Below are 17,998 nucleotides of genomic sequence, written 5' to 3'. Positions count from 1 at the left end.
GGGAAAATGCTGGAATCTATCATTAAAGAGGAAATAGCAGGGCACCTGGAGGGAAATTGTCCCATTGGGCAGAAGCAGCAAGGGTTCATAAAGGGTAGGTCGTGTCTGACTAATTTGGTAGAATTTTTTGAGGACGTTACCAATGCAGTAGATAACGGGGAGCCAATGGATGTGGTATATCTGGATTTCCAGAAAGCTTTTGACAAGGTGCCACACAAAAGGTTGCTGCATAAACTAAAGATGCATGGCATTGAGGGTAAAGTGGTAGCATGGGTAGAGGATTGGTTAACTAACAGAAAGCAGAGAGTGGGGATAAATGGGTGTTTCTCTGGTTGGCAACCTGTAACTAGTGGGGTCCCTCAAGGATCAGTGTTGGGCCCGCAGTTGTTCACAATTTACATAGATGATTTGGAGTTGGGGACCAAGTGCAATGTGGCAAAGTTTGCAGACGACACTAAGATAAGTCTGCAGAAGGATTTGGATAGGTTAGGTGAATGGGCTAGGGTCTGGCAGATGGAATTCAATGTTGCCAAGTGTGAGGCTATCCATTTTGGGAGGAATAACAGCAGAATGGATTATTATTTAAACGGTAAGTTGTTAAAACATGCTGCTGTACAGAGGGACCTGGGTGTGCTGGTGCACGAGTCGCAAAAAGTTGGTGTGCAGGTACAACAGGTGATTAAGAAGGCTAATCGAGTTTTGTCTTTCATTGCTAGAGGGATGGAGTTCAAGACTAGGGAGGTTATGCTGCAATTGTATAGAGTGTTGGTGAGGCCGCATCTGGAGTATTGTGTTCAGTTTTGGTCTCCTTACCTGAGAAAGGACATATTGGCACTGGAGGGAGTGCAGAGGAGATTCACTAGGTTGATCCCAGAGTTGAGGGGATTAGATTATGATGAGAGGTTGAGTAGACTGGGACTGTACTTTTTGGAGTTTAGAAGGGATCTTATTGAAACATATAAAATTATGAAGGGAATAGATAGGATAGATGCGGGCAGGTTGTTTCCACTGGTCGGGGAAAGCAGAACTAGGGGGCATTGCCTCAAAATAAGGGGAGGTAGATTTAGGACGGAGTGTAGGAGGAACTTCTTCACCCAAAGGGTTGTGAATCTCTGGAATTCCTTGCCCAGTGAAGCAGTTGAGGCTCCTTCATTAAACGTTTTTAAGAAAAAGATAGATGCCTTTCTAAAGAATAAAGGGATTCGGGGATATGGTGTTCGGGCCGGAGAGTGGAGCTGAGTCCACGAAGATCAGCCATGATCTCATTGAATGGTGGAGCAGGCTCGAGGGGCCAGATGGCCTACTCTTGTTCCTAGTTCTTATGTTCTTATATTCAATGGGGACTGTGGTCGTGCCCACAATTGTGAGAGGCTCCCCCGTGTGGGTCGCTAGCCTTGCGTTGGTATCCTGGAGAGTGAGCGGATGAATCCCAGGCTGTATGCGGTTGAAGGTGTGTCGACTAATGACAGATAAGGCTAACCACTGTGCTACCGGGCTGCCCTATCCTTCCTGAAGTGTGACTAGGTCTGTGGCCTAATCTGTTGCTGAATCAGTGACAAGTCGGACGCAGAGACGATCGTAGGAATTAGGAACAAGGTTTATTTCAATACAATTCCAATACGTCTCCACTCCCCTCTGGGTCTCCTTCCCCGATCTGTACCTAGGCCGGGGCTCTATTTGTAGAGGGAAAACCCCACCCCCTTAAAGGGGACGTTCATATTCCAGGGAGGTCATGTGAAATTGTGTGGTCCTGATCCTGGAACCTCCATTGGGGTTACTCCTCCCTCCCCCGCCCGCCCCCCCCCCCCTTCAAGTCTGCAGCAACGTTCACATCCATGGGTAAGACCCCCTGGGGCCTGTCGACCTTTGCAGCATCAGGAGGCGGAGATGGGACCGGGCGCGGTATTTACATAACGAGCGTGTCGGGGGCAGCGGCATTGCTGGTGCGGCCATGAGAGCCGGCACTGGCACCTCTGGCGGTGGCAAGAAGTCCATCCCGGTTTCCGAGTGGACGCTAGGCGGTTCTTCACCCGGCATCTCGGTGCCCTCAAAAATGACCTCGAGATCGTCGACAAACTGCGGAGCAGGGAGTGACGCTGGTAACAGGGGTGGCAGGGGCGGTGAAGCTGGCGGAGCGGGGACGGCGGTGAAGACGGCAGAGCGGGGACGGTGGTGAAAACGGCGGAGCAGGGGCGGCGGTGAAGACAGCGGAGTAGGGACGGTGGTGGTAACAGGGGCAGAGGTGAAGACGGCAGAGCGGGGACGGCGGTGAAGATGGTGGAGCAGGGGTGGTGGTAGTAACAGGGGCGGCAGGGGCGCCAGGGGTAAAGAAGCCGGCGGAGCAGGGACGACGGTGAAACTGGCGGAGCGGGGACGGCGGTGAAGCTGGCAGAGTGGGGACGGCGGTGAAGACGGCAGAGCGGGCACGGTGGTGGTAACAGGGACGGCGGTGGTAACAGGGACGGCAGTGAAGACGGCGGAGCAGGGACGGTGGTGGTAACAGGGACGGCGGTGGTAACAGGGACAGCGGTGGTGGTAACAGGGACGGTGGTGGTAACAGGGACGGTGGTGGAGACGGCGGAGCAGGGACGGTGGTGGTAACAGGGACGGCAGTGGTAACAGGGACGGCGGTGGAGACGGCAGAGTGGGGACGGTGGTGGTAACAGGGACGGCGGTGGTAACAGGGACGGCGGTGGAGACGGCGGAGCAGGGACGGTGGTGGTAACAGGGACGGCAGTGGTAACAGGGACGGCGGTGGAGACGGCAGAGTGGGGACGGTGGTGGTAACAGGGGCGGTGGTGGTAACAGGGACGGTGGTGGAGACAGCGGAGCAGAGACGGTGGTGGTAACAGGGGCGGTGGTGGTAACAGGGGCGGTGGTGGTAACAGGGACGGCGGTGGTAACAGGGACGGTGGTGGAGACAGCGGAGCAGAGACGGTGGTGGTAACAGGGGCGGTGGTGGTAACAGGAACGGCGGTGGTAACAGGGGCGGTGGTGGTAACAGGGGCGGTGGTGGTAACAGGAACGGCGGTGAAGACGGCGGAGTGGGGACGGTGGTGGTAACAGGGGCGGTGGTGGTAACAGGGGCGGTGGTGGTAACAGGAACGGCGGTGAAGACGGCAGAGTGGGGACGGTGGTGGTAACAGGGACGGCGGTGGTAACAGGAACGGCGGTGGAGACGGCGGAGCAGGGACGGTGGTGGTAACAGGGACGGTGGTGGTAACAGGAACGGCGGTGAAGACGGCAGAGTGGGGACGGTGGTGGTAACAGGGACGGCGGTGGTAACAGGAACGGCGGTGGAGACGGCGGAGCAGGGACGGTGGTGGTAACAGGAACGGCGGTGGAGACGGCGGAGCAGGGACGGTGGTGGTAACAGGGACGGTGGTGGTAACAGGGACGGTGGTGGTAACAGGAACGGCGGTGGTAACAGGGGCGCTGGTGGAGACGGCGGAGTGGGGACGGTGGTTGTAACAGGGACGGTGGTGGTAACAGGGGCGCTGGTGGAGACGGCGGAGCAGGGACGGTGGTGGTAACAGGGACGGCGGTGGTAACAGGGACGGCGGTGGTAACAGGGACGGTGGTGGTAACAGGGACGGCGGTGGAGACGGCGGAGCAGGGACGGTGGTGGTAACAGGGACGGCGGTGGTAACAGGGGCGGCGGTGGTAACAGGGACGGTGGTGGTAACAGGGACGGCGGTGGAGACGGCGGAGCAGGGACGGTGGTGGTAACAGGGACGGCGGTGGTAACAGGGACGGCGGTGGTAACAGGGACGGCGGTGGTAACAGGGACGGTGGTGGTAACAGGGGCGCTGGTGGAGACGGCGGAGCAGGGACGGTGGTGGTAACAGGGACGGCGGTGGTAACAGGGACGGCGGTGGTAACAGGGACGGTGGTGGTAACAGGGACGGCGGTGGAGACGGCGGAGCAGGGACGGTGGTGGTAACAGGGACGGCGGTGGTAACAGGGGCGGCGGTGGTAACAGGGACGGTGGTGGTAACAGGGACGGCGGTGGAGACGGCGGAGCAGGGACGGTGGTGGTAACAGGGACGGCGGTGGTAACAGGGACGGCGGTGGTAACAGGGACGGCGGTGGTAACAGGGACGGCGGTGGTAACAGGGACGGCGGTGGTAACAGGGACGGCGGTGGTAACAGGGACGGCGGTGGTAACAGGGACGGCGGTGGTAACAGGGACGGCGGTGGTAACAGGGACGGCGGTGGTAACAGGGACGGCGGTGGTAACAGGGGCACTGGTGGAGACGGCGGAGTGGGGACGGCGGTGGTAACAGGGGCGGCGGTGGTAACAGGGACGGCGGTGGTAACAGGGACGGCGGTGGTAACAGGGACGGTGATGGTAACAGGGGCACTGGTGGAGACGGCGGAGCAGGGACGGCGGTGGTAACAGGGGCGCTGGTGGAGACGGCGGAGTGGGGACGGTGGTTGTAACAGGGACGGTGGTGGTAACAGGGACGGCGGTGAAGACGGCGGAGCAGGGACGGTGGTGGTAACAGGGACGGCGGTGGAGACGGCGGAGCAGGGACGGCGGTGGTAACAGGGACGGTGGTGATAACTGGGGCGGCGGTGGAGACAGCGGAGTGGGGATGGCGGTGGTAACAGGCATGGTGGCGACGACGGCGGAGCGGGGACGGTGGTGCTAACGGGCGGTGGTGAAGACGGCGGAGCAGGGACGGTGGTGGTAACAGGAATGGCGGTGACGACGGCGGAGCGGGGACGGTGATGGTAACAGGGGCGGCGGTGAAAATGGCAGAGCCGGGATATTTGAATCAATGGCCAGTATGGCTGCCGTATGTGGCACCCGGCTTCGGAGATGTCCACGTGGTGATTACACTTGCTGCCGTGTCCGTACTTGGCAAGGAACAGGACTTGTTTTTGCCAACACAACACCTGGGATCCAAGTGGCTCTGTTGGCAAAGTTCCAGAATATACCGCACCTCCCGGGGCGAACCCGCTGAGTGGCAACTGCGTGTGTCCGCCTGCGGTTTGGCCTGAGCGCAGCGGATTTTCCCGCTAAGATCTGGAAAGATGAGAGTCAAACAGGTGCGCGGACAGTGACCCAGCAACATCTCGGCTGACGTGATGTCCGTCACTGCATGCACGGTTGTCCGGCAGCAGAATAACAACCTTGTCAAGTGGACCGCCCAGGATCCGGATATTTGCTTCTTCATTCCGAGCTTAATGTTTGCACCGCCCGCTCGGCAAACTCATTTGAAGCTTGGTGCTACGGGGCGGTCCGGTTGGTGGGCATGAATGCCGCGCTTGTCATTGCCGTATGTGGCTCTTATAGGCCGATTTCGCTCCTCAATCTGGATGCCAGGCATACAAGATGATCAGAGGATTGGATAGAGTGGACACTGAGAGCCTTTTTCCTCGGATGGTGATGTCGAGCACGAGGGGACATAGCTTTAAATTGAGGGGAGATAGATATAGGACAGATGTCAGAGGTAGGTTCTTTGCTCAGAGAAAAAAAATGAAAATGAAATGAAAATCGCTTATTGTCACAAGTAGGCTTCAAATGAAGTTACTGTGAAAAGCCCCTAGTCGCCACATTCCGGCGCCTGTTCGGGGAGGCTGGTACGGGAAGTAAGAGTAGTAAGGGCGTGGAATTCCCCGCCTGCAACAGTAGTGGACTCGCCAACATTAAGGGCATTTAAATGGTCATTGGATAGACATATGGATGATAAGGGAATAGTGTAGATGGGCTTTAGAGTGGTTTCACAGGTCGGCGCAACATCGAGGGCCGAAGGGCCTGTACTGCGCTGTAATGTTCTATGTTCTATGCACCATTTTCCGATACGAGCACCTCGGGTATGCGCGCATGCTGAAACAGTGCCTGAGTCTCTCCACGGTGGAACCTTCTGCATTGTAAATTCGATGCTAATCTATGTCAGAGGCTGCAGACAGATCACGAAGGATGAAGAGGGTAAACATATGGGGAAGGTGGTGGTGTGGTATTGTCACTGGACCAGTAAACCAGAGACCCAGGGGAACGCTCTGGGGACCCGGGTTCGAATCCCGACACTGCAGATGGTGAAATTTGAATTCAATAAAAATCTGGAGTAAAAGTCTAATGATGATCATGAAACCATTGCCGATTGTCGTAAAAACCCATCTGGTTCACTAATGTCCTTTAGGGAAGGAAATCTGTCTTATTTACCTGGTCTGGCATACATGTGACTCCAGATCCACACAGCGATGGAGTTGACTCTTAACTGCGCCGCCACCCCCCCCGCCCCCCCCACCTCTGAAATGACCGAGCAAGTAACTCAGCTCAAGGGCAATTAGGGCAACAGATTCTGGCCCAGCCGGCAAAGCCCACATCCCAGGAAGGAAAATAAAAGCACACCATGATCACAGTCACTTCAGTATGGATGCTGCTCAGAGCCGTTTCAATGCTGTGACCAGGTCTTGGGAAGACCAACACTCAGCTTCATTTCAAATCTATTCAGTGTGCTCGTAGTCACTTTAAGAGTGAGGTTGAATATTGAATAAGCTGAGATTGAGACTTACATGTAAACTCGGATGGTAGGTCAAGACACCATTATCACAGAGTGTCACATACTTCTTCTTCCATTCCTTGTTGAGTGACTTCCCGCTCCTCTTCAAGAGAATTCCCTACGGAACAAACCAAAAATCACAACTTCAGGAACAAACAACGGCATCTTTTTCTAACAGCAAAACTGCAACATATTGTCTGGACACTGTTTACTAATACACCCCCCCCCCCCCCCCCCCCCCACACACACACACACAAACCCCGTGCTGCACCCGACACTCCTGCTATTCCCGGAGACTAGCGGGAGAACTCCTAAACGGGGTTCGCACCGAGCACGAGTCCTTAAAACTGATTTAAATATGTGCAGTCGGCTCGGGGTCAGTCTCCCAGCCTCCAGGGTTCACCCGCCCACTGGCACAGTGCGAGGCCGACGTGAATTGGTGTTGGTCTCCATCAATGGAAAGCAGACGTGGTGACCACGTCGGGGGGCTCGAAGGCCATTGGAACCCCTGGGTGGTTGGGGACAGTGCAGGACAGTAACTTGGCAGTGCCAACGTGGCAACTTGCAGCGGTGCTGGTTGGCACTGCCCAGGTGCCTGGGGTCCAACGGGCACTGCTGGGGCCAGGCCTAAGGGGGGGTCATTGCCATGACAGGGGAGGTGAAGGGGGCATGAAGGGGGGAGGCCTGAAGGAGGAGTGGGAAGGGGGGTATGAAGAGGGAGGTCTGAAACAGGCACATGGCGGGGGGGGGGGCTGAAAGGGGGAGGGTTGGCCCTCAGCAACCCATAGCGGGGTATGCTTTCGTTTAATATAAATTATTATAAAATTTATAAAAGAGGGGGCAAGCTCCAACAGCAAAGAGAATGGATGGAGATGGTGTTGGGTCACACTCATGCCTGCATGGTGTGGAGGGGGTGATGTGTACATTTAGTGATGAGAGGGAGGTTGTCCCTCCAGGCTCCAAGATTAGGGGTGTTGGTCTTTCTGCGAGGGTTTGCGATGCTCGTGGGTGGGGTGAGATTCCACTGCATTTTAAGATTTGGCCAGCCTTTGAAACAGACGTGCCGATCTCGGAGGAGCCAACCTTGCCCGTATCTTTAGTCCCCATTCTTGAGTGCAGGAGAATTCAGTGAGAATCTCCCCAAACTCCAAAACTAGGAGCAAGTGACAGTGAATTGCGATGGAATTCATGCCGGAAGAGCTGGCAGGATTCTCGCTTGTTTTTCCTGCCAAAACGACAGCGATTCTTTGGGAGAATATTTCCCAGTGTGCCTCACTGTTTCTGGTTATTAACAGGACAACACAAAAGAACAGCAGCATCATCGAACCGACAACCTGCCGGCTGATTCGCCAGGGCCACGCGCCGCAGCTGCCCACTAACGAGGGGGAGCAGCACTTAAACCGACCCCGCAGAGCGAACCCCACACAGCTCGCAGCCGTGGCACAGTGTAGACCAGCTCCAAGATTCAGAGATGCCGACCTGGCCAGACTGTCGGACGCAGTGGAGTTCAGACAGGGTACCCTGTTCCCCCGAGGGGCTCGGAGGGTCAGCCACAGGGCAGCCAGTGTCTCCTGGGAGCAAGTGGCTGCGACCTTCAGCTTGGAGGAGGACCGGCACACAGTGCCATAAGATCAACTACCTGCACCTGGCTGCACTAGTGAGCTGGCACCAGCCCCCTGGCACCTATCCTGCCTGTCACCCCTGCCCCCCCAACAACCATGCACCTAGCACCGCCCCCACCCAGGGCCATATCATTCCCCAGCTCACCCATGCACAACAATGGTGCCCACACCTGTTTCCGCCCTCCCTCCCGCACATGCAATGCATGAAGCGTGCGGCTCACAATGCCCGCTCTGTCTCCCCACAGGAGAAATGGGCCCACAACAAACGGGAGAGGGCCCAGTCAGGCAGGGGGTGCCAAACATCAGAGTCCACTCAACATCCAGGGGTTCTCAGTATTTAGGAAGGACAGGCAGAAAGGAAAAGGTGGTGGTGTGGCCCTGCTGGTTAAAGAGGAAATTAACACAATAGTGAGGGAGGAGATTCGCTCTGACAATGTGGAGTCTGTGTGGGTAGAGTTGAGAAATACCAAGGGACAATAAACATTAGTGGGCGTCATATAGACCCCCAAACTGCACTGGTGATGCTGGGAATGGCATGAAACAGGAAATTAGAGACGTATGTGATAAAGAAACATCTGTAATTATGGGTGATTTTAATCTGCATATAGCTTCGGAAAATCAAATTAGCCACAATACCGTAGAGGAGGAATTTCTGGAGTGTATACGGGATGGTTTTCTGGATCAATACGCTGAGGAGCCAACTAGAGAGCAGGCCATCCTGGCCTGGGTACTGTGTAATGAGAAGGGAATCAATCTAGTTGTGCACGAACTCCATGGGTTCAATCTGGCTGTACGAGACCCCTTGGGGATGAGCGACCATAACATGACAGAATTTTTCATCGAGATGGAGAGTGACGGAGATGATTCTGAGAATAGGGTCCTGAATCTTAACAAAGGAAACTACGATAAAATGAGGTGTGTGTTGGCTTTGATCGATTGGGGAACGATTGGTCAGCACGGTAGCGCAAGTGGATAGCACTGTGGTTTCACAGCACCACGGTCCCAGGTTCAATTCCCCGCTGGGTCACTGTCTGTGTGGAGTCTGCACGTTCTCCCTGTGTCTGCGTGGGTTTCCTCCAGATGCTCCGGTTTCCTCCTACAGTCCAAAGACGTGCAGGTTAGGTGGATTGGCCACGCTAAATTGCCCTTAGTGTCCAAAAAGGATAGGAGGGGTTACGGGGATAGGGTGGAAGTGAGGCCTTAAGTGGGTCGGTGCAGACTCAATGGGCCGAATGGCCTCCTTCTGCACTGTATGTTCTATGTTACTGAAAGGGATGACAGTGGATCGGCAATGGAAAACATTCAAGGAGCAAATGGAGGAACTGCAACAATTGTTTATTCCTGTCTGGGACAAAAGTAAAACAGGAAAGGTGGCCAATCCATGGCTTACAAGGGAAATTAGGGATAGTATTCGATCAAAGGAAGAAGCATATAAACTGGCCATGAAAAACAACAGATCTGAGGATTGGGAGCAGTTTAGAATTCAGCAAAGATAGACATGGGCAGCACGGTGGCCCAGTGGGTTAGCCCTGCTGCCTCACGGCGCCGAGGTCCCAGGTTCGATCCCGGCTCTGGGTCACTGCAGAACTGGCCGCACCCCTAGCCAAGCTGTTCCAGTACAGCTACAACACTGGCATCTACCCGGCAATGTGAAAATCGCCCAGGTCTGTCCTGTACACAAGAAACAGGACAAATCCAACCCAGCCAATTACCGCCCTATCAGTCTACTCTCCATCATCAGCAAAGTGATAGAAGGGGTCATCACAGTGCTATCAAGCGGCACTTACTCAGCAATAACCTGCTCACAGACGCTCAGTTTGGGTTCCGCCAGGGTCACTCAGCTCCTGACCTCATTACAGCCTTGGTTCAAACATGGACAAAGAGCTGAATGCCAGAGGTGAGGTGGGAGTGACTGCCCTCGACATCAAGGCAGCATTTGACCGAGTGTGGCATCAAGGAGCCCTGAGCCCTCGCTAAACTGGAGTCAGTGGGAATCAGGGAAATCTCTCCGCTGGCTGGAGTCATACCCGGCACAAAGGAAGATGGTTGTGGTGTGGCTACCAGAACAGTTCAGAGGCTGGGAATCCTGCAGCAAGTAACTCCCCTCCTGAACCCCCCCAAAGTCTGTCCACCATCTGCAAGGCACAAGTCAAGTGTGCTGGAATACTCCCCACTTGCCTGGATGAGTGCAGCTCCAACAACACTCAAGAAGCTCGACACCATCCAGGACAAAGCAGCCGCTTGATTGCTCCCCCTCCCACAAACATTCAAAACCTCCACCACCGACGAACAGTGACAGCCGTGTGCACCATCTACAAGATGCACTGCAGTAACTCACCGAGGTTCCTTATACAGTAATATTAATAATCTTTATTGTCACAGATAGGCTCACATTAACACTGCAATGAAGTTCCTGCGAAAATCCCCTAGTTGCCATATTCCGGCACCTGTTCAGGTACACAGAGGGAGAATTCGGAATGTCCAATTCACCTAACAGCACATCTTTGGACTGTGGGAGGAAACCGGAGCACCCGGAGGAAACCCACACACACACGGGGAGAACATGCAGACTCCGCACAGACAGCGACCCAAGCCGGGAATCAAAACCCAGGTCCCTGGTGCTGTGAAGCAACAGTGCTAACCACTGTGCTACAGCTTACCTTCAGTGACTGGTGTACGAGGACACCCAGGTCTCGTTGCACATTCCCCTCTCCTAATTTATGGCCATTCGTTTAAGAGTCTGCCTTCTCATTTTCTACCAAAGTGGATAACCTCGAATTTCTCCAAATTAACTCCTATCTCCTCCCTCACTTGATGAATCAGTACTTCTCCATGTTAACTACCACTTGGAAAAAGCACTGAGGGTTAGAAGGGCACAGAATGTGCTCTGGGTGGGTATTTAAATGTCCATTATCAAGACTGGCTCCGTGGCACCATCACTGACTGTGCTGGCCAAGTCCCGAAGTATGTCGTGGGGTTGGTACTAGGATCTCTGCTTTCATTGATAAGTATTACCTACATCTTGGCGCACAAGACAAAATTTCAAAATTTGGAAGTCTTGCATCTGTGAGGAGGACAGAGATTGGCTTCAGAGAACCTTACAGGCACGTTTGTGGAACGAGAAGGCATATGGAGGATGAAATTCAATGTACAGAAGTGTGAAGTGATGTATTTTGTTGGAAGAACGAGGGGAGGCAATATAAAAGGATACAATACTAAAGTGGGAGCCGGAGCAGCGAGACCGAGGCAATATGTGCAGCACGAGTAATGGAGATGGCAAGGCAGCTCGCGAGATTGATTAAACAGGCCCACTCCCCAAGGGCAACAGCGTTCCTTGACTCTTCCTCTTCTTCCAGGTGGCCACCCATCTGTACCCTCAACACTCACAGTCTGTAGGGTGATCATCAATTGGAATTTCTGATTCAGGAAACTCTGATGCTCTGCAGTAACTGCAGCTGCCCCTCAAGCTCAAACATCCTGAGAGAGAGCTGAAGACACTTTCTCCACACGTGGTTTCCCTAAAACCCATAAAGTGTCCTCAAGATCCCACATGGTGCAGGGACTGCAAGCAACAGATCCCAGCTGCCCATTTCTGACCTAAAATATCTCCACTTCCTCTTCTATAATCTAGTTAGTACCATGTACAAACTATTAATTTTAATTAATGCCTCCAGATCTCAGCTCTAAGGTCTCACTGTCAATTATTCCCTCTCTTGGATCATTCCTCATTTTTTCGGAGGCTGGATTCTCCAAAAATGGGCCTCTGTCCCCAAGCCAGCGTAAAAACGCTGGTGTTTTACTCTGGACATTCCTTAGAAATATTAGTAGCTATTCTCCGACCAGCAGGGGGGGTGGCAGGGCCCCGGAGTGCTTCTCGCAGCTTCAGCTGCGGATACGGGCTCCACACGTCCGCTTCCGAACCGCGCATGCGTACGGTGACGGCCTCAAGCGGCCACGTCGAACGCAATGGCGGACTCAGCTGGCGGATCTGGATGAGGAAAGAATGTCCCAACTATCGGCCCCGCGCCGCTACATATAACCCGCCCGATCGCCGCCCCCCACCAGGGCGGCCGTGGACTGAGTCCGCAGCCGCCACCCGAGGTTCCCGACTGGCGACACGTGGTTGGAACCACACCGTCGGGAACGCGGCCAGTTTTGCCCGGAGAATCGCTGGGGGGGCCCTCTGTCAATGGCCCCCCAGCCGCGCCGTGTAATCCGCGCGCGAGCGATTCTCCGGGCCCCGGGAGCGGGGCTGGTGCCGGCTACGATTCCAGCGTAAACATTGATTCCCCGCCCCGTGACAAACACGATTTCGGCACGGGGCTGCAGAGAATCCCGCGCCTGACCAGCCCCAAATTGTCTCGCCCACCAGATGTCTCGAGTTTAGTATTGTGCAGAAGCATCACACGGCAGGAACAGAGGCTCCTTGCGGTCTCTGTGTACAGGTTGTTTTAGGTGACAGAATAGGTTGAGAAAGTGATGAAAAAGGAATACAGAATCCTGGGTTTTCCAAATAGAAGTATCGTGTATAAAAGCAAGAAAGTTATGATGAACCATGAGAAAACTCACATCCAACCTCAACTGGAGTATTGTGTCCAAGTCTGGCCACCAGTTTAGCGAAGGTTACCCGAGATGGGGGAGCTTCAGTTCTATGCAGGGCCTGGAGAACTTGGGATTGTTGTCCTTAGAGCAGATAAGGCTCAGAGCAAACTTGAAAGGAGTGTTCAAATTTATGAACCGTTCTGATACAATAAATAAGGAGAAACTGTTTCTACGGCAGAATACTCATTAACTATGCCAAATGTGCCAAATGCCTCTGCCTGTTCTGTATCATTCCCTGATTCAATGCATGTAGAGTGCGGTATTTACAGACAACAGGACAGTGAGCACTGTCACATTCATAATCCAAAAAGCAAAGGGGAAAAGAGAGAGAGCGAGAGAGGAGGAAGCACTTTTAACAATGGATCACAGTTACTCCCCTGTTAGATCCAAAGCTTTGTTGGGCAAATGATCAGGTTTGAGATGTAATGGAGCCTACAGAGGGGGGTAATGATATTAATCAGCAACCTTTGATCCCAGAATTTGCTTCATTTGATTGGGTTGTTGTGAAGCAATCATCCCTTAATTGGATGAAAGTGACAAAAAGTGGTTGTTATGTAAACTTTGATCCTTTGTGTGTTGTGATAATACCCTGGTGAGTCAGCCTTCCAGTTCCACTTGGCCATGGAAAACATGGAGACCTAATTAAATTAGACGGAATTGGAGGCTTTAATTTGTTTAGATCAATGAGATTTAAATATTTAAAGAGCTTTGGGCCTGATCCGAATGTATGGATGCTGAACCCCTGCAGAGGAATCCCGTGCAGTCTGCATGTATTCATGAGCTATTCCACATGACTAATCCCCTGCTTTCCCCACGACTATTGCCATCCTCAAAGCACAAATTGCTCATTTACTGAACTGAAAAAGAGTGACCTTTTAACCTTTTCTGTTAAAGTAAGCAGCAGAAACCTGCTTGGCTTCAGATCTCTCACTCAGCAGAACAGAATGAACCTGGTGGGGCAAGGTACCATGTGACAAGGGAAGAGGCCCTTTTGTCAATACAGAAAATTAGTTTACATGTCCTCTGAAATGCAATGGAGTCCTTTTGCTACCAATTAGGGAGAGGGCCTAAACACACCCTGTTTCAGTACATAATTAGCCAACTGCAATCAGCGAGGAACCCAATGGTACATCATGAAATCATTCACAAGGAGAACGTGCTGTTATCACAAGCACTGGTCATTTCAATAATTTCCAGTTTCCTGGACCTAACCACCTCCTGGTCACTGTGGCCGTCCGATTCCTCGGCACTTCCATTCCTCACCAGGATGTTCTGAGGACCCTCCACTGCCTTGTGGAATAGAGTCGGAAACAATCCCCATCACCACCCACCCCCCTCACTCAACTTGTTCTCTCATTGAATCATTTCTCCCTTAAGTCGTCTCACTTCCTCCAAATCAGAGGTGTGGTTCTGGGTATCCGCTGGAGTTATGGGCTGTTGGGGTATGTGGAACGTTACTTGTTCCAGTCCTATTCAGTTCCCCCACCACAACTCTTTTCCTGGTACACCGATGACCAATGAACCGCGGGCTAGTGTGCGGCCAATTCCAGCAGTACTTGACCTGGAGGCACAGCACAATTTAAATTAACCATTAATTCTGAGAAAACACCGAATCTTTAGTCTTTGGCTGCCCAATAACTACAGTAAATTGAAACACAATTAATTTTTATGAATAACAATAACTATGTGAGCGGCAGGGTAGCACAGTGGTTAGCACTGTTGCTTCACAGCACCAGGGCCCCAGGTTCGATTCCCGGCTTGGGTCACTGTGCGGAGTCTGCACGTTCTCCCCGTGTCTGCGTGGGTTTCCTCCGGGTGCTCCGGTTTCCTCCCACTAGTCCCGAAAGACGTGCTGTTAGGTGAATTGGACATTCTGAATTCTCCCTCTGTGTTCCTGAACAGGCACCGGAATGTGGCGACTAGGGGATTTTCACAGTAACTTCATTGCAGTGTTAATGTAAGCCTACTTGTGACAATAATAAAGATTATTATTATTAATATTATAATTAGATAATTATTATTATTAAATAGGCAGCAAATACAACTGGTTAACTATTATCTAATTCCTAACCCCTCCCCCATTTAACTCATCCAACCCTCTATACACATAAGACAGACAAACACAGAGGAAAGAGGGGTGTAACGGAAAATAAGCTGAAAAGTGAAAAGGATAAAAGTCTCTTTTACAGACAGAAGTCTTCCAGTGCATCTTTTAGTCTGGGCTGTCAGTTGGAGGTTCTTGCTTTCCGTCTGTAACGATTTTCACTGTGGATTCATCAGGATCTCAAGACTTCTCTGCATATTCAGAAACAGCAGGCAGGAAACCTTTTTTGGAAATATAGAGACAGCAACTGATAGCTTCTTCTCTCGGCCTCCAGGAGAGTTCTGTTTCCTGGGTCCCCTGAAAACCTCCCACGTGACTGAATCCAATCACTGTCTGTCGCCGGGCAGAATATGGTCTTTGGCCAATGCATTGGCCACCAGCCAACCAATCGAACTGAATCCCTCCGCTCTCACAGGTGCCATAAAGTCTGAGTTCCTCTGTTCGAAATCTAAATCTAAATAGCACAATGTGCTATTTTGCAACTTTTGAATTCCTCACTTCCTCACAGACTCTCTGGGGCTGGAGCATCCCTCCCCGATGAACTGAACAAGTTCTATGCCTGCTTTGAGCAGTCAGCCAATGTACCAGTGCCACCCGCCCCAACAGCCCTGGACACACCCATACCCACTATTACAGCCTCGGAGGTAAGAGCTGCCTTCTTGAAAGTGAATCCGCGGAAAGAGATGGGCCCGACGGAGTCCCTGGGCGAGCACTCGGAGCCTGCGCTGACCAGCTGGCGAGTGTATTCACAGAGATCTTCAACACTTCACTTCTCCGTTCCATGGTCCCTACCTGCTTCAAGAAGACCCCAATAATACCAGTGCCAAAGAGGAACAAGATAGCCTGCCTCGACGACCGCCGAACCGTGGCCCTGACGTCTGTTACTATGAAATGCTTCGAGCGGCTAGTCATGAGTCGAATCAATGCCAGCCTCCCAGACGGTCACAATCCATTGCAGTTCACCTATCACCACAACCGGTCCACAGCAGATGTTATCTCCCTGGCTCTACAATCAACCCTCGAACACCTCGACAGAAGGACACCTATGTAAGACTGCTGTTCACAGACTACAGCTCCGTCTTCAACACCATTATCCCAACAAGACTAATAACCAACTCTGCAATCTTGGACTTGACCCCTCCCTGTGCAGCTGGATCCTTGACTTCCTCACCAACAGACCGCAATCTGTCAGGAGAGGCAACAGCATCTCCTCCACGATAGTCCTCAACACCGGGGCCCTGCAAGGATGTGTGCTCAGACCGCTACTGTACTCCCTATACACACACGACTATGTGGCAAAATTCAACTCCAATTTAATCTATAAGTTTGCAGATGATACGACTGTGGTGGGCCGTATCTCAAACGACGAATCAGACTACAGAAGGAAGATAGATCACTTGGTTGCATAGTGTACCGAAAACAACCTCTCTAAATGTTGTAAAGACCAAGGAACTGATCATCGACTTCAGGAAGCGTAGCACGACACACACTCCCATCTGAATCTATGGCTCTGAAGTGGAGATGGTCGATAGCTTTAAGTTCCTGGGGATCACCATCACCAACAGTCTGTCCTGGTCCACTCACGTTGATGCAACAGTCAAGAAAGCCCAAGGTCTCGACTTCCTACGGAAGCTAAAGAAATTTGGCATGTCTGCATCGACTCTCACAAACTTCTACAGATGTGCGATAGAGAGCATCCTATCCGGCTGCATCACAGCTGGTATGGCAACTGCTCGGTCCAAGATCGCAAGAAGCTGCAGAGTGTGGTGAACTCAGCCCAACGCATGACACAAGCTTGCCACCCCCACAGTGATTCTGTCTACACCTCCCGCTACCTCAGAAAGGCAGACAGCATTATCAGAGACCCCTCCCACCCAGGCATTGCCTTCTTCCAGACCCTTCCATCAGGCAGAAGATACAGAAGTCTGAAGACCCGCACATCCAGACATAGGAACAGCTTCTTCCCCACAGCTACTAGACTCCTCAATGACTCCCCCTCGGACTGATCTGTTCCCTGTAAGAACACTATTCACGACGCCCTACGCTGCTCTTGGTTGGCCCCTTGTTCCGCACTGTAACCAATCACTATTTGTCGATGTACCATTTGTCAATGTTCTGTCGATTATTCTTTTTGTCTACTATGTACGCACTGTGTACGTTCCCTCGGCCGCAGAAAAATACTTTTCACTGTACATCAGTACATGTGACAACAAATATCAATCAATCCTGTTAGATTTAAAAGTTTAAATATCCATGGATCAAAAATGGTAACAACAGATAAAAGAAATGGGAAATAAGCGAATCCACAGGAAGGGTCCTTACTCTGTGTTGATGCCACTTCATACTCTTGCCCCAAACTGGAAAGATCCATCAATTTCACTCCTAAATTTCACCCTTCTCTCACTTCACAGGGTCCGTCTCCAACACTTCCCTTCCTTGACTTCCATCTCCATTTCTGGAGCTGGACTATTCACGAATACTGATGACAAGCCCACCGACTTCCATAGCTACCCCCACTACACCTCCTCACACCCTGCTTCCTGAAAGAACTCCATTCCATTCTCCCAGTTTCCCCATCTCCGTCGTATCTGTTCTGATGATGCCACCTTCCACAATCACACTTCTCCATGCCTCCCTTTTTCCTCAGCCGAGGAATTGCCCCCAAACACCCCTGCTCTGGCTGACAGTGTCGGGCCCATCTCCTGCATCCTCACCCCTTTCCCCTCCCCTCCCAGACCGATGATAGTGTTCCCCTTGTTCTCACTTTCTAACCCACCAGATTCTGTAATTAAAGGATCATTCCCCATTATTTCCGTGAACTCAAGCTTGATGCCACCACCTAACACATCTTCCCCTTATCTCCCCTGTCAGCGTTCCAAAGGGACTGTTCCCTCCATGACAGCTTGGTCCACTCCTCTGTCATTGGCAACATCCCATCCCCTTCCCATGACAGCTTGGTCCACTCCTCTGTCATTGGCAACATCCCATCCCCTTCCCATGACAGCTTGGTCCACTCCTCTGTCATTGGCAACATCCCATCCCCTTCCCATGACAGCTTGGTCCACTCCTCTGTCATTGGCAACATCCCATCCCCTTCCCAATGCAATCGCAGGTGGAACACTTGCCCCTTTACCTCCGCTTTCCCCACCGTCCCAAAT

General features: G+C 52.5%; 1 protein-coding gene across 2 annotated transcripts in view; it reads right to left on the bottom strand.

Moving 5' to 3' along the window:
• agap3 (ArfGAP with GTPase domain, ankyrin repeat and PH domain 3) overlaps positions 1 to 17,998 on the bottom strand; it is a 1,400,505-nt gene that overhangs the window by 533,857 nt on the left and 848,650 nt on the right. For both annotated transcript variants that reach the window (XM_072468572.1, XM_072468571.1), the window contains exon 10: positions 6,526 to 6,630. In XM_072468572.1, the coding sequence (XP_072324673.1) occupies positions 6,526 to 6,630 (105 nt within the window). The remainder of the gene's footprint in view (positions 1 to 6,525; positions 6,631 to 17,998) is intronic.

The sequence above is a fragment of the Scyliorhinus torazame genome, chromosome 11 (assembly GCF_047496885.1).
Source record: "Scyliorhinus torazame isolate Kashiwa2021f chromosome 11, sScyTor2.1, whole genome shotgun sequence".
NCBI lineage: Eukaryota > Metazoa > Chordata > Chondrichthyes > Carcharhiniformes > Scyliorhinidae > Scyliorhinus > Scyliorhinus torazame.
Note: the sequence above shows the minus strand (reverse complement) of the source record. Positions and strands in the feature narration are given on the sequence as shown.